Source organism: Muscardinus avellanarius (assembly GCF_963383645.1).
Source record: "Muscardinus avellanarius genome assembly, chromosome: 4".
NCBI lineage: Eukaryota > Metazoa > Chordata > Mammalia > Rodentia > Gliridae > Muscardinus > Muscardinus avellanarius.
In genome coordinates, this window is record NC_137789.1 from 31146210 (window position 1) to 31162232 (window position 16023).

Consider the following 16023-nt stretch of genomic DNA (forward strand, 5'->3'; position numbering starts at 1 on the left):
ATGTCAAAAGGAGAAATAAGTCCCGTAATGGGACCAAGGGACCATGACCCCTGTGCTGTACGTAGCCAGAAGTGAGACCTCTTTAGAAGAATACCGGAAAGTGTTGCCCTCGAGTTGGCCTGTTTAAAAAAAAAAAGTTTTGAAGGCTCTATAGGATTTTTGAAGCAGAATGTGGCCTGGCAGACCAAGAGATCAGTGTGTGTGAAAGCAGAGTCCTGAAAGTGCAGGGCATATTTCGGGAAGAGAGAATACCCAGCAGCCCAGATCAGGAACAGGAGGGTATTTAGCATCAGGTCACATCCTCATGCTTCCCAGGACTCTGACTTGATTCTTGCCACACCCAGATCACCCACCTGGTGGTTTTTACTCTGGAAACTCCGGGTGTCCTCCCACTGACCTAGGGAGACCAGGTGAACTGGACTATATGAGACTGATGGGTGTGCTTATGTAAAAGGTGGCTTTCCTGACTCCAAGGCACAGGACCTGCCCAGATTCCCTGCTGCTCCACTGGCCAGTCTCCTCCTTGAAGGCACGCCCAGGCCCTGTGGTCAGAGCAGAGGTCCGACCTGGGGCAGCTCCTCCTCCAGCAGGAGGCTCCTCCCGGTGCTCCCTGCCTGTTGCTGGGCTCCCCTGTCCCCTGAAGGGGGCCTGTTATTTCTGGTCCACTGCTCTCTCTTTCCAGGGAACTCAGCCAAGCTTCCCAGTGCACCTGTGCTCAGCCTTGGGCTCCTGCAGCACTCCCCCATCCCATCCCACCAGAACTCCACATCCTTCACCTCGTCCCTGCTCAGTGTGGACTATCTCTGGGCTTCTCATCTTTCCCAGCTGGCTCGGTCTTTTTTTCTCTGTTTGTGTGGGTGCCTGTGCAGAAAGGACACCTATCAGAGACTCATCTAGGCCTTAGAATTGAGACCCTGTGGATACAAAATTTCCCTTCTGTTTATTCTGTGGTGCTGATGAAGGATGTGCTTGTGTATGTATATATACATACACACGTACATATTGTATACGTATTTTATATATACATGTTATACATTCATATACTTTATATATTAACTCTTATACATTAAATATTAATTCTATATTTATATATAAATGTTATATATAAATATACACTTTTGTATGGTACTAGGGATGGAACCCAGGGGCTTTCTATCCCTGGACTACACTCCCAGACCTATTTTATATTTTATTGGTAAACAGTATCTCACTAAGTTGCTAAGAGCCTCACTAAGTAGCCGAGGCTGGCTTCAAACCTGCGCAATCCTCCTGTCTCAGCCTCCCAAGTGCTGGGATTACAAGTGTGTGCCACCATGCCTGGCTCTAAATATACATATTTTGATTGGGTGCATTGTAATTTTATATAACACTGGGGTACAGAATATTAGAAAAATATATGGGTAACACTTTCTTGTTACCCTTTCTATGAGGTTCCTTTCCTCTTACCCCACAAGTCTTCAAGATTGAAATTGGCGATGTTTTTTACATTCATAGTATTTCTTCTTTTTTTTTTTTTTGGTGGTACTGGGGTTCCTGGAAGCCCTTCTACCTCCGGGCTACACTCCCAGACCTATTTCTTTTATATATTTTTATTTGGAAACAGGGTTTCTTAAGCCAGCACGGCTGGCTTCGAACCTACGCGATCCTCCTGTCTCCGCCTCCCAAGCGGGCATTACAAGCGTGCGCCACCACGCCCAGCTACGTTCATAGCATTTCTGTCATCGCATTCTTTATGACTTCGTCCCCCTTTCCCTTCCCTAATCACCCTCAGCCCTTCCCCTGACGTCTCTGCTCATCTATCTGCTGTTGTTCTTATTGTCAGATATCTCTCTAGCATCCACATATAAGAGAGAACATTCATCTACTTGTTATTTGGAACTGGGTGTACTCACTTAGCATTTTCATTCTCAAGTTTCATCCATTTTCCTGCAAATGGTGTAATTTTGTTCTCTTTTATGGCCGTGTAAAATTCTATTGTGTGTATATACCAAAGTTTTGTGATCCATTCTTCTATTATTGGACATGTAGGCTGCTTCATAATTTGGATGTTGTAATTTGTGCTGCTGTGAATATGGTTATGTACATGTGATTATAATATTCTGATTTCATTTCCTTCGGAAAGATGCCCAAGAGCACTATCGCTGGGTCATATGGTAGTTCCTTTCCCAATCTTATTACACTGTTGGTACAACTGCTTTGGAAATCAGTGTGGTGGTTTCTCAGAAGACTGGGAATGGAACTATCAGATATTTTCTTTAATGATATGGAATTTTTAATTCAAGAGTAACAAAAACATGTTTTGACAGGATTTATTTTGTTTTGCCTTTTGCCATGGATTATGCTATCTTGATCTGAGATCATTGTTTTCTTCATTGAGTAAACATTTATTAAACACTTGTTGTGCGCAAGGCACTACACTAGTAGCCAAGTCAGAACAATAAAAAATACTGGCTTGTGTCCTGTCCCCAAGAGTCATGTGTGCCAGGTAGTACTTGTACCTGCCATTGCTTGTCAGCACATAGAAATCCAGTCCCCCTCATTCATGTCATTGTACAGGACTATCAATTATTCATCCTCCTGTGAATGGACATTTCTTCTGTGAGTCTGACTTTCAAAATCAGAATTTTGTTTGATGAATGTTACTAGAATTAGACTACTTATGAGTATATTTCTCCTTACATGTGTGTGTGTGTGTGTGTGTGTGTGTGTGTGTGTTTCAAAAGAAGTACACTGAGTGTGTAGCTCAGTCGTAAAGGACATGGTTAGCACACGTGAGGCATTGGGTTCAATCCTCAGCCACCACCCCACAAAAATAAGTAAATGCCATGATACAGATACATGATCTAAAACAATTCCTTGTTTCTAAGTAGAAAACTCAAACACTGAAATTGCATAAACTCTCTAGTGATCACTGTTTTTTTTTTTTAACTAGAGTTTTTCCATTTTTATCCCTTGCTCTATCTTGACCACTGCTATCTTCAGATTCTCAGTAGAGAAAAAAGCAGGAGGGAGGGGAACAAATTTTAGGTGCTACAACACAGCTAACTGTAATTTGATGTTTTCTTAGAATGGTTTAAAGCTTCTTTAATATTAGGATTTCAAAAGATTCAGAGCTAGCCTTCTGGTCTCTGTCTTTGCCTTTTCTTACATTCCTATTCTTCTAGTTCTCTTTCCTTTTCTTCATTCTTGTTCCCATCTCCTCAAATAAAGAAAACTTAAAAAAAATTAAACCTTAAAAAAGGCATGGCCTAGAAATTGCAAATGCACATTACTAAGAAAAAGGGAGGTCAGAAGGATTTATAACATGTCTATTTTGGAAAAACAGTTAGTCCTTCTCAAGCCTGTGAGTGGCAAATCTATCATTCCCTTGTCTTCCCTTGTTTCTCTCAACATCTCAGTAGCACTCAACACAATTGAACATGTCCCTGTCCCAGAAAAGACTTTCCTCCTTGGCTTTAGGTATTCTATCTTTGAGCATTCCTCCTGCCTCTCAATCACTCCTCAATCGCCCTTCATTAACCCCCTTCTCTTCCTGCCCTCTCCAAGGTCTCTATCCAGGTCTCTGTGTTTATACCCTTCATCTGTAGGGTAGTGATGCTCTTGGCCCCACCTTGGGCTTCAGGCTCACCCATCCAAGTTCTACTTGATAACTCCAATACCATGATTAATATGTGCCTCAAATTTACCATATCAAAACCAGAATTCATGATTTAACCTCCTACCCACTCATAAATTTATTTTTCTCCAACCAGAAATGACCATCACATATCCACTTGTTTGAGGATGATCCTAGAAGAAAGACATCCTTGAATCTTTCCTATTTTTTGTTATCATAAATAAATGCTTTCAATGATTTTCCCAGTATATTTTAAATCCATCTACTTTTCTCAATTTTCACTATCACCATCCTAATCAAATCACTATTCACTTCTGATTTGTACTGTGGTAGCAGCCTTGAAGTGGGTTCACTTGGTCCTGCCCTTTCATTCTTAAAGAGGCCAAGCACTGAAGTGGTTTAGAAGGAGGTTGTTGCATTAGCCTGTTTGACTGCATCTCTACCACTCGCTGATTGCAAGCTTAGGCCTATAGCTTAAACACTAGCGCTGTTGTGTATGGGCCCTGCAAATCAGGATGACAATATGCCACTCTCAAAAGGATGTTAGATTAAATTAGTTAAAACTTATGTTAAGTAAGTTGTTTCAAACAGCACTTAGTATTTAGTAGCACTTACTACATATTAGCCAGATATATCATCACTAAACCCATCCATTCTCTTTTATAAGCACAAACCAAACTTTTGTAATCCCGTGCTTAGAGCGTGGGATGCCTTTTCCCCCTGGCACTTGGCACTAATGATTCCTGGCCTACTATACTGCACACGCTTGGCTTCTGCCTCCTTCACCCCACTGTCAATAATTCCCTCCCATCAACCTCCTTTCAGTTTCCTCAAGGCACTTTACTTCTTCCTATCTCAGAGCTTTTTGTACTTGTGGTTTCTTTTGCCTGGAATTATTTTCTCTACATTTCCTCTGATTAGTTGCTTCTCATTTTTTAAACTTCATCTCAGTGCAAATTACCTTTTTTAGAAGCTTCCACCTGTTTGGACTATGTAATATCAACAGTTATTTGGTAAACAGTACATCAGAATTCAAAATATCATATTTATCAGGTTTTCTGTTTGCTTATTAAAATTACTCTCTCCTCACCACTAGAAATGTGAACTCCTTAAGGATAAGTATCTGACTTTTGATCGTTATTATATCCCTGACATGTAGAAAGATACCTGACATACAACAGGAAATCAATAATTATTTGTGGAAAGGATGGGTGGATGGATGGATGGGATTCTCACACTGCGACGTTGGCCACCAGTTAGTAACATCCTGTAATTATTTTTTAAGCTAGGATGCATTTTGAGCAGATGGCTGCATGGATTGAGGCGGGAATACTGGAAGCAACTAGAAAGTTCTTCTTGCCTCAAATTTTTGTGGTCGGCTTATTATGGGATGGATTCTTTCTAACAGTTTCCTTTGTCTGTTTTTAATTTGGGCATTCTCAGGATTGCTGATGTTTCCTCTTGGAATAAGCATAAGTAGAGAATTTTGAAAAAACAGCTAGCTTATGGTAGTGATAAAAACAGGCACTTTGTCCTATGAACAGAGTTAAAATCCGGAGTCATTTACTTAATACCTGTGCGACCATGAAATTCTTTTTTTTTTTTTTTTTTTCGGGTCTGGGGATGGAACCCAGGGGCATTCAACTTTTGAGCTACACCTCCTGCCCAATTTTTTTTTTTATTCTTTATTTTGAAACAGGGTTTCACTAAGTTACGTAGGGCCTCACTAAGTAGCTGACGCTGTCCACGAACCGCCATCCTCCAGTCTCAAGCCTCCTGAATGCTCGGATTACAAGCGTGTGTCACCAAGCCCCGCTATGAAATTCTTAAGAACCTCCCTGAGGCTAAGTTTTCCCAATTGTAATACATTATTAAAATTACATAAAGAAGCCGGACGTGGTGGTGCACGCTTATAATCCCCGCGCTTGGGAAACTGAGACAAGAGGATAGCACAGTTTTGAAGCCAGCCTCAGCAACTTAGTGATGCTCTCAGCAACTTAGTTAGACCTGTTTCCAAATAAAATATAAAAAAGCTGGGCGTGGTATCCCACGCTTGTAGTACCAGCATTTGGGAGGCTAAGACCAGAGGATCGCGGTTCGTGGATAGCCTCAGCTACTTAGTGAGGCCCTCTGCAACTCAGTGAGACCTGGTTTCAAAATAAAGAATAAAAAATAGGGAAGGGGGTGTGGTTCGGAGGTAGAATGCCCCGCGGTTCCACCCCTAGACCCGCAAAAAAAAAAAAAAAAAAATAGGTCTGGGAGTATAGCCCAGAAGGTAGAAAGCCTCTGGGTTCCACCCCCAGTACCACCACAAAAAATAAAAAATAATATATATATATATATATAGAAAATGAGAGTGCTTGTCACATGATAGGTACTTAATAAATGTTAGTTTTATTACCTTACTTCTGTACTTTCAGTACATATGAGTGGAGTGTGGTAAGAATTTTGTGTGGTCTGGGTTGACTATGAGGTCAAGCTTTGACATTTTCCCTGTCTCCATCAAACTTTAAAAATGCTGGTATCTGAAGCAATAAGAGAAGTAACAGATATGATGGCATCTGGTAAATAGAATTTAATAAATATTTACTGAATGGATGGGTAGTCAGTAAGTACTTCTTTTGTTCATTACGCTCAACTGGAGTTCTATAGAGTTCAAAGTAATGTTTCCTTAAAATAGCAATGATTTTTCCCTTAAATTATGCAACTGAACGTTGAATAGCATCAAACCATAACTGAATGTTTCAAGACGGCACAAAACCACGTTTTCCTCTGCCTGATGTTATTTTTAAGTGTGTCTTCTGGAATTGTTTAGTTCAACATTTTGGAAAACTAGTGACTACTAAAATAGAAATTTAAAACGTTTTAGGTGTAGAAAAGGTTGAGAGATGCTTCTTGGACTTTAAGAAACGTTCTAGCTGTAATTTTTAGTACCTGGTGTTTTATCCTTACGTGTAATTGGTATGAGATTTAAGTAGCCATAATTACCATGAAATGTGTTCAGTGGTACTGGTTGTTAAGCATATTTGTTAAATATTTGTCAGGATTTTTTTTTTTTTTTGTACTGAGATTTGAACCCAGGGCCATCCTACCTCTGGGATATACCTCCCAGTTCATTTTATTTTTTATTTTGAAACAAGGTCTCACTTAGTTGCTGAGGGCCTCCCTAAGTTGGTGAGGCTAACCCCAAGCCCATGATCCTCCTAAATCTCCCAAATACTAAGATTACAAGTGTGTGCCACCACACCCAGCTTATCAGGAAATTTTATAATATGTACTCACTCATGCATACTTTGGGCAATCTCAATATTTTAAAACATACAAATTAGCTGTGCAAAAATATTCACTGATTTCAATTTTTTTATAATTAAAACATTGGAAAATAATGAAAGAATATATTTTCTTAAAATTATAATAAAATAAGCACATAACCTTCACACTGCATTTTAAAATGAATTCCTTTTGGATTTAATTTAAATGAAAACTGAATCTATAAATATCTAGAAGAAAATGTAGGCAAATGCCGTTAGGTTTAAAAAAGAATATTCTAAGCATAAAAGCTTTGGCAGAATCACAAAGGAAAATGTGAAGATATTTGAAATACTAGAAAAAGGTTTGACTGTCAAGGATATTAAGTTAAACTAGGCATGGTGTCACACACCTGTAATCCTAGTACTTGTAAAGCTGAGATAAAAGGATTGCAAGTTCTAGACCAACCTCAACAGTTTAGAGAGATTCTTAGCAGTTTAGCAAGAGACCCTGTTTTAGAACAAACTGCAGGATGTGGTGGTGCATGCTTGTAATCCCAGTACTTGGGAGACTGAGACAGGAGCAGCAAAGGTTTGCACCCAGCCTCAGCTACTTAGGCCCTTTGCAACTTAGTGAGACTCTGTTTTAAACAATAAAGAAGGCGGGCGTGGTGGCGCACGCTTGTAATCCCCACGCTTGGGAGGCTGAGACAGGAGGATCGCACGGGTTTGAAGCCAGCCTCAGCTACTTAGTGAGGCTTTCAGCAACTCAGTGAGACCCTGTTTCAAAATAGGTCTGGGAGTATAGCCCGGAGGTAGAAAGCCTCTGGATTCCACCCCCAGTACCACCATCACCAAAAAAACAAAAGAAAACAAAGCAAAACAAAAAACAATAAAGAATAAAAAATAGAACTGGGGGTATAGTTTAGGGGTAGAATGCCCCTGGATTCAATCTCCGGTACCAAAAAAAAAAAAAAAAGATTATTAAGTTAAAAGCAAACAACAAACTAGGTGAGATATGACAAAGGAGTAATGCTTTTAATATATAAGGATTTCCTGTAGATCATTAAGATCATAGATTTCCTATAGATCCTACAGATGATTACCCAAATAGAAAACCTACCAAAGGATATGAACTTATCATATAGGCTTAAAATAAGGCCAGAAAATATCTGAAAGACATTAAGCTTAACAAATAAAGACATGTAAGTTAGAACCTCAAAAATCTATTTTAATTAACTTGAAAATTACAAACAAAATTTTAATATTCACAGGAATTTAATAAATGGAATATTCTCGTATAATAACAGGAATATATATAAATTGTCTCAAACTCCTTAGAAGGTTTAATATTTTTAGCAGACATGATTCTATAAGCAAATCAAAGATTTGATGAAAGAAGTTTCCATAAACTATGTTATTAAGTCAATATTTATAGTAGTGAGAAAAAAACTAAAAATACTCCATAAAATAGAATTGTTCTTTAATATTTTATGTTTAAACCTATTTTAAATAGTTACTCATTTAAAATAATATTTTTAAGAAATTAAATAAAATATTTTGAAACTTTCTAGGGCCTATTCAAAATCAGAATAGTAGCCAGGGTGTGGTTGTGCACAGTTGTAATCCCAGCATTCAGAAGGCGATACCAGAGGATTGTGGTTTGCAGACAGCTTTAGCTACTTAGCAAGGCCTTTGCAACTCAGTGAGACCCTGTTTCAAAAATTAAAAAATAGGGCTGGGGATGTAGCTCTGAGCTACAATGCCCCTGGGTTCCATCCCCGGTAAAACACACACACACACACACACACACACACACACACACACACACCAGAAGAGTGCAATGACCTCTCATATGTTCACTCTCCACTTTAACCAGGTAAAACCATAGGAGATATTGCTGTATTTACTACATTTAACCTTTTTGTATTCCTTGCTGAAGCTGTGTGTGTGTGTGTGGGGGGGGTATGTGTATGTGTGTGTTACTGGGAATTGAACCCAAGAGCATTCTACCTCCAACCACACTTCCATACCCCCAACACTGTTTTATTTTTTAATTTGAAACAGGGTCTCACTAAGTTGCTGAGGCCGGCTGTGAACCTGTGATCCTTCTATCTCAGCCTTCCAAGGAGTGGGGTTACAGGCATGTGTCACCTTGCCCAACTCTTGTTGAAGCACTGTAAAGCAAATCTCTAGACATCATGTCATTTCAAGTCTACCTACATACCTCAGCATCCATTGATTTGAAAAAGCTTTTCTTATATAATCACAGTGCCATTTTAATTACTAACATAACATAATTCCCTGTTGTGTTAAAGAGCACTGAAATGTCTCTAATTGTCTAAAAAGTGTCTGTTTCCTTCCTCAGGGAACACCCAAAGAATTGAACTGAAGCAGGTTTAATCCATCTCTAGCATACCTGGTCCAGGTATAGGTTAGCCCAGAGTAAGAATAGATTTGAACAACCAAAGAACTTCAGCTTGGCTTTGCCGTGCTTAGACTTTCAGAGCAAATCTGAGCTGGAAATACTTTGCTTTGAATTGCACAAAAGAATATTATTTTCATCTTAAGTGTTGGTGAGCATCCATCTGTGCCACAAAAGAGAGATGAGGGAGGGCGAGCAGAGAACAAGCCCTAACAGAGAGTTGTGCACACAGCAAAATTCCTCAGGTGCTGCGGGTGACCAGATGGCTCTCTGGCACATGAAGCTTTGTGCTTGAGCTATGGTCTTACAACGCACGACTTCAAGTGTCTCCTCTGTAGTAGAAAAATTAATGGCTCTGCCCTGTCTTAACTAAATTCCTTTGCTAATGTTGATACCATTAGACAACCCAGACCAAAATCCCAGGCTGCTCTGAGAACTTATCGATTTTCTTGGGTATGCATTTACTCGAACTGACATGCTGGTTTCCGAGAACTGTGCAACATAAGTGATATATAGCAAATTCTTTTGGCTTGTGGATAAGCCCCATCAGGACAGGGACTGGGTAAATGCCTGCAGGCTGCTTCATTGCCAGAAATTGATGCACATTCCATTAACCAATAAAAGATCACATCTTCTATTCTTATTGCTTCCCCCTTAGTACAGTATGAAGTACAATAGTAGATAGATGATTAAGCCTGGCATGGTGTGCATGCCTGTAATCCCAGTACTTGGGAAGCTGAGACAGGAGGATCACCAGTTCAGGATCAGCCTCAGCAATTTAGAGAGATTCTCAGCAACCTAGGGAAGACCCTGTTTCTAGACAAAAAAGTAAAAGATCTGGGATATAACTTGGAGATTGAATGCCTCTGGGTTCAATCCCCAGTACCACAAAAAAAAAAGAAAAAGAGGTTTATACAGTGATTCTAATTCTTCAAGAAGTACCCAAAGCCAGGTGCGGTGGCACATGCCTGTAATCCTGGTATTTGGGAAGCTAAAATAGGAGGATCGCAGTTCCAATGCTAATCTCAAAAATTTAGTGAGACCTTGTATAAAAATAAAATAGTAGGAGCCAGGTGTGGTGGCACACACCTGTAATCCCAGTACTTGAAAGGCTAAGATAGAAGGTTTTCGAGTTCAAAACCAGCAATTTAGTGAGAGTCTCAGCAATTTAGCCAGCGCCTGTTTCAAAACAAATATTAAAAAGAGCTGATGTGTAACTCAGAGGTAGAATGTCCCTGGGTTCAATTCCCAATAGCCAAATAAAGTGTAGCTAAGAGATAGAATGCCTCTGAGTTCAATCTCCAGTACCAAAACTACATAAAGAGATGATAGATAGATGATAGGAAGGAAGGAAGGAAGGAAGGAAGGAAGGAAGGAAGGAAGGAAAAAAGGAAGGAAGGTAAAAGGAAATATAAAAGAAAACAAGGGGAAAAAACAACAACAAAAGAAGTACCCAAAGTTGAGGATTTACTTAAGTATTTATCTTCTCATTCCCTGCCCCTGGTGATACAGGCTGTAAATATTGATGATAGGCGAGGCACACGCTTGGGGTGAAAGATTGCCACCACTTGTTTCACACGGCCACCACCCTAAATAATTTTAATTCTCAATCATAAACCAGACTCTAGCCCTTAATCCTTGAATTTAACTAGCACTGCAAACGTGATGTGTACATATTTCTTTTTTATTTTAGCTCCAAAAAATGTCAATAGAATCAAACAAGACACATTTGTTTTCTCTTTATTTAAAGCATAGTTTCGATAGGATTTCTTAATACTGGAAATCGTTTTTGTTTCTATAAACCTGAAGATATTCAAGAAAAAAATGACTTTTCAGGGTAGACATTCTAAACAGATTTTTTACTTGCACCTTTTTTTTTTTAAAGAAGTAATTTACAGAGCTGACTCATAAGGAAATAATTTTAAAGGCAATAGGTAATTTTGAATGATGAGACCTCATTCATTCCAGTTAATCTGCTTTGGGATAGGAGCCAAGAAAAGAGTCTTTCTGAGGCTGAGTGCAGACCTGTTGAGCCTTGTAAAAATTGCTGAATCTCCTTGAATAATTAGAAACTTTGTACCTTTAGCTCAGAGCCAGGTGTAATCTCAGTATTTGGGAAGGCTAAGACACAAGCCTCACATATTTGAGGTCAGCAGTATGACCCTTGTGTGTGTGTGTGTGTGTGTGTGTGTGTGTGTGTGTGTGTGTGTGTGTGGTACTGGAGTTCCTGGAAACCCTTCTACCTCCAGGCTACACTACCAGACCTATTTTTATACTTTTTTATTTGGAAACAGGGTCTATTAAGCCAGCATCGCTGGCTTCGAACCTGTGCGATCCTCCTGTCTCCGCCTCCCTATATTAAAATTAAAAATAAAAAGGGCAGGGAATGGAATACCCATGAATACCCATAGATTCAGCTTTGGGTTGAAGCAGGGGACAGGGGATGTGTAAATATAATAGAAAAGCAGGATGGTGAGCAAGTAGCTCATCAGTAGCAGCCACTAGATCATGGCTCAGGAAGCATGTAGCACTATAAAGGAGACATGAGCTTGTACTAAACACTGTCATCTCCAGAAATAGACCACAGAGGTCCTATGAATATTGGTATGTCCAAAAGTTAAAAAAAAAGAAGACATTGGGAGAAATAAATCATTCTGTTAGGGCCAAGTTCACTTTGTTCCAGGAACTGGGATATTTCGTAATAAAAAATGAAATAAAAGCCAAAAAAAATTGAAGCAATGGCAATTCTTTTTTAGATGAATTCTAGGCAAAATTCAGGCAATGAACATATTTTATTCAGGCCTACCTCAGTTTCTGTCATTACTACTGCCATGGAGTCTTAAGATAGCCTTTGATAGATGGCACATTATTTTGGTCCTTAATAGTCATACAAATTTAGTAGTCCTAAAATTATTAGTGTTATATATTATTCATTCTTTTGTCTTATTAGTTACTATAGTCTCCACCTTCAAACTGTCTTCATAGCCGGGCGTGGTGGTACATGCTTGTAATCCCCCGCGCTTGGGAGGCGGAGACAGGAGGATCACACAGGTTCGAAGCCAGCTGCGCTGGCTTAAGAGACCCTGTTTCCAAATAAAAATATAAAAAAATAGGTCTGGGAGTGTAGCCTGGAGGTAGAAGGGCTTCCAGGAACCCCAGTACCACCAAAAAAAGAAAAAAGTCTCCATATACTAAAAAAGTATTTAATAGTGAAAATTTAAAATTGGATGACCAATTTGAGTAGACACAATTTCAGTATCAAATATATATTTTAATAATATATTATATTTACACTGTATATATTTAAATGAGCACTTCATCATAAACACTTCAATAAGCTGGGCATGGTGACACATGCTTGTAATCCCAGCATTCGGGAGGCTGAGACCAGAGGATCGCGGTTTGCGGAAGGCCTCAGCTACTTAGTGAAGCCCTCTGCAACTCAGCAAGACCTGGTTTCAAAATAAAGAATAAAAACTAGGGCAGGGGGTGTAGCTCAGAGGTCAAATGCTCCTGGGTTCTATCCCCAGACCCTTAAAAATTAAAAAAAAATTAAAAATAAACACTTCAATATATGTGGAAAGTATTTATAGGAGTCAGCAGCGTGGATTCCCTGCTTATTTCCTCTTTGCTTAATAAGCATCTATATAGGTCACTTTTTCACACATATTAACTTAAAATAATGAGCTTGGTAACGACAACAATCTGATTGATGTATTTTTGGTTGGGCTTATGTGATAGGTCACTTTTTTTTTTTCGGGTCTGGGGATGGAACCCAGGGGCATTTGACCTCCGAGCTACATCCCCTACCCTATCTTTTATTCTTTATTTTGAAACCGGGTCTTACTGAGTTGCAGGGGGCCTCACTAAGTAGCTGAGGCTGTCCGCGAACCACGATCCTCTAGGTCTCAGCCTCTGGAATGCTGGGATTACAAGGGTGCGCCACCACGCCCGGCTCATAGGTCACTTTTTTTCTGCCTCTTTGAACATACAAAGCCAGCAGTCTTGCCTATCAAAATCTATTAACCAATTGATGGGGCAAGTGATTCCAGACTGGGTGTGGTCAAGAATATTCAAATCACTGTATTTTTCTAACATGAACAGTTCTGAAGCATACACACATGCAATCTTGTGTGGTTCTGGTGAATTTTTCATTACTAGCCCCCTCCCCACGTCTTGTATGACCCAAAATTTTACTGCGCAAAAATATTCAGATACATGTTTGGTTTTCTCATGATGTTACAGTAATATTATGGTTCAAAAAAGTTTATAAGGGTTTGCTTTTAAAATTGCCTTAAAATAGTTAGTAGTTTCCTTGTTACCTAGCATACATGGCCAAAATATGGAAAAATGGAAAGAGAATTGTGGGAACATTGTGTCCATAGCAGTCACCTGGGCCTCCTAAGCAGAGTGTGTGGGGACGCTGAGGTGCATGCTTGGGGTGCCTGGCTTCTCTTTGCCATCACTGATTTCCCCTCCTCACTAGACATGTATTGATCCCTGTCTCCTAGATGACACAGGCTGTCCTAGCAGCCAGTCAGTATCTCCTGTGAAGACGCCCTCGGATACTGGAAACAGCCCCTTAGGCTTTTGCCCTGGCAGTGATGAAGACTTTACCAGAAAGAAGTGCACGACTGGAATGGTTGGTGAGGGAAGCGTCCAGTCGTCTCGATATAAGAAGGAAGCAAAGACAGGCCTTGTAAAGCCAGGTAGGTGTACTGACTCTTCGTGTTTTGATCAGAATAATATGACTAGAGTGATTTCCTGTTTGGAACCAAATACCTATATCAAATCACTTATATCAAGGCAAGGATCACTAATCCTATGCCCAGAACTCGTTTTTGAAGGAGGTAGTATGTCAAGTGGAATCTTTTCTGTAATAGTTGTTAATAATTCAGTATAGTGACATGTATCCATTAGGAAGAGAATTTTTTTTTTTTCGGTACTGGGGATGGAACCCAGGGATATTCTACCTCCAAGCTCCACCGTCAGCCCTATATTTTATTCTTTGTTTTGTAACAGGGTCTCACTGAGTTGCAAAGGGCCTCAGTAAGTAGCTGAGGCTGTCTGCAAACTGACTCAGCCTGTCTCAGCCTCCCAAATGCTGGCATTATAAATATGTGCCACCATGCCCATCCTAGAAAGAGATTTTTTTAAGGAACCAAGTTGAAGAAATATAAGATGGTATAACAGAAATTTGAACTATATAATCAATTCTAGCATAAATTATAAAATAAATTATAAAATAAGAAGACATTGCTTGCTGGGCATGGTGGTGAACGCTTGTAAGTGAGACCCTGTTTCAAAATAAAGAATAAAAACTAGGGCTCTGGGTGTCACTTGGAGGTAGAATGCCCCTGGATTCCATCCCCAGTACCAAAAAAAAAAAAAAAAAAAGACATTGCTATACCATCCAAAGTGACCCCAATTGTGAAAAGAACAATTTATCTTGATGTAAATAAGTCTATAGAGATGGGCATACTTGCTTACTTAAATATTTTGTTTTCTGTTAGAGGCTATCCTCAAACCTGTGATCCTTCTGTCTCAGCCCCCCACATACTAAGATTAAAAGTGTGTACCACTGTATCTGGCTGGATTGTTTCCCATATTTTAGCTGTTGTGAATAATGGTGCTATGAACTTTGGTATATAAGCGTTTATATGAACATGTTTTCAGTTCCCTTGGATATCTCCTTAGGAATAAAATTGCTGGGTTATATGGTAACTGTTTAATTTCTTGGAGGGACTGCCAGACTGTCTTCCAAAATGGCTGAACCATTTTACATTCCCACCAAGAATATATGAGAGTTCCAGTTTCTCCACATCCTTGTTAACATTTTCTATTGTCTGTCTTTTCTAGTATATGCCTTTGTCTGAGTCTGTTTTGTCTTACTGTAACATAATACCTGTGACTGGGTAATGTAGGAAGAAAATAATTTATTTCTTACAGTTTTAGAAGGTGGGAAGTCCAAGGTCAAGGGGCCTGCATCTATCAAGGGAATTCTCACTGCACAATAACCTGGAGGTGACCATCACCTGGCAAGAGAAAGGAAATATACTGGCTCAAATCTCTTTCTTTTCTTATAAAGCCATTAATCGCATTATGAGGCTATAGCCCTGTAATACAGAAAAAAAACAAACACTTGGATGCACAAGATATTATTGTACTTTAGCGGTTTCATGGATCTCCTTTTTTAAAATTTGTGTATCCTAGTTTAATGACCCTTGTCCATGGGCAGAGCCTGAAACAAACCTCTTGCCAACTGATTCTGATTTAGTCACTCATAGGCATAAATATCACCTAAGCAAGCTTTACTTGTTTTTTTGTTGTTGTTTACTTGCACAAGTTAAAAGGCTTCTTAAAGTTTCTTAGTTGTCTAAGAACGAGTAACTAAGAAAAAAGTTACTGATGCTTTTGAATGGGGCCCAATTCTGTACAGAAAGCCTTTGTATTTGGGAAAAATCTGCACTGTGACCTATAGTTCTCTGAATGTCTGGCAGAATAAACCTGTCAGTCTTGTAAATATGAAGAGAGGAAATCCGGGAAGCAAGGCCCCTGGATGACTCCAAATTGATAAAATGTAGAGACATAATCTCTTACCCCATGAAAAAGGACTGCTTCTCCAGGCCCTGAGTGACCCTCTCCCCTCAGCCAAAACTCAACTGCAGCTCTCGACGCATGCTCTACTTTTTAAAAATAAATCGACTCATTAAAACCAATACACATTTATTAAA

The 16023-nt window shown here is 39.4% G+C and overlaps 1 protein-coding gene across 3 annotated transcripts in view; it reads left to right on the top strand.

Moving 5' to 3' along the window:
- SYBU (syntabulin) overlaps positions 1–16023 on the top strand; it is a gene marked incomplete at both ends in the record, with an annotated part of 79694 nt that overhangs the window by 11824 nt on the left and 51847 nt on the right. For all 3 annotated transcript variants that reach the window (XM_080693946.1, XM_080693947.1, XM_080693944.1), the window contains one exon: positions 13801–14002. In XM_080693946.1, the coding sequence (XP_080550072.1) occupies positions 13801–14002 (202 nt within the window). The remainder of the gene's footprint in view (positions 1–13800; positions 14003–16023) is intronic.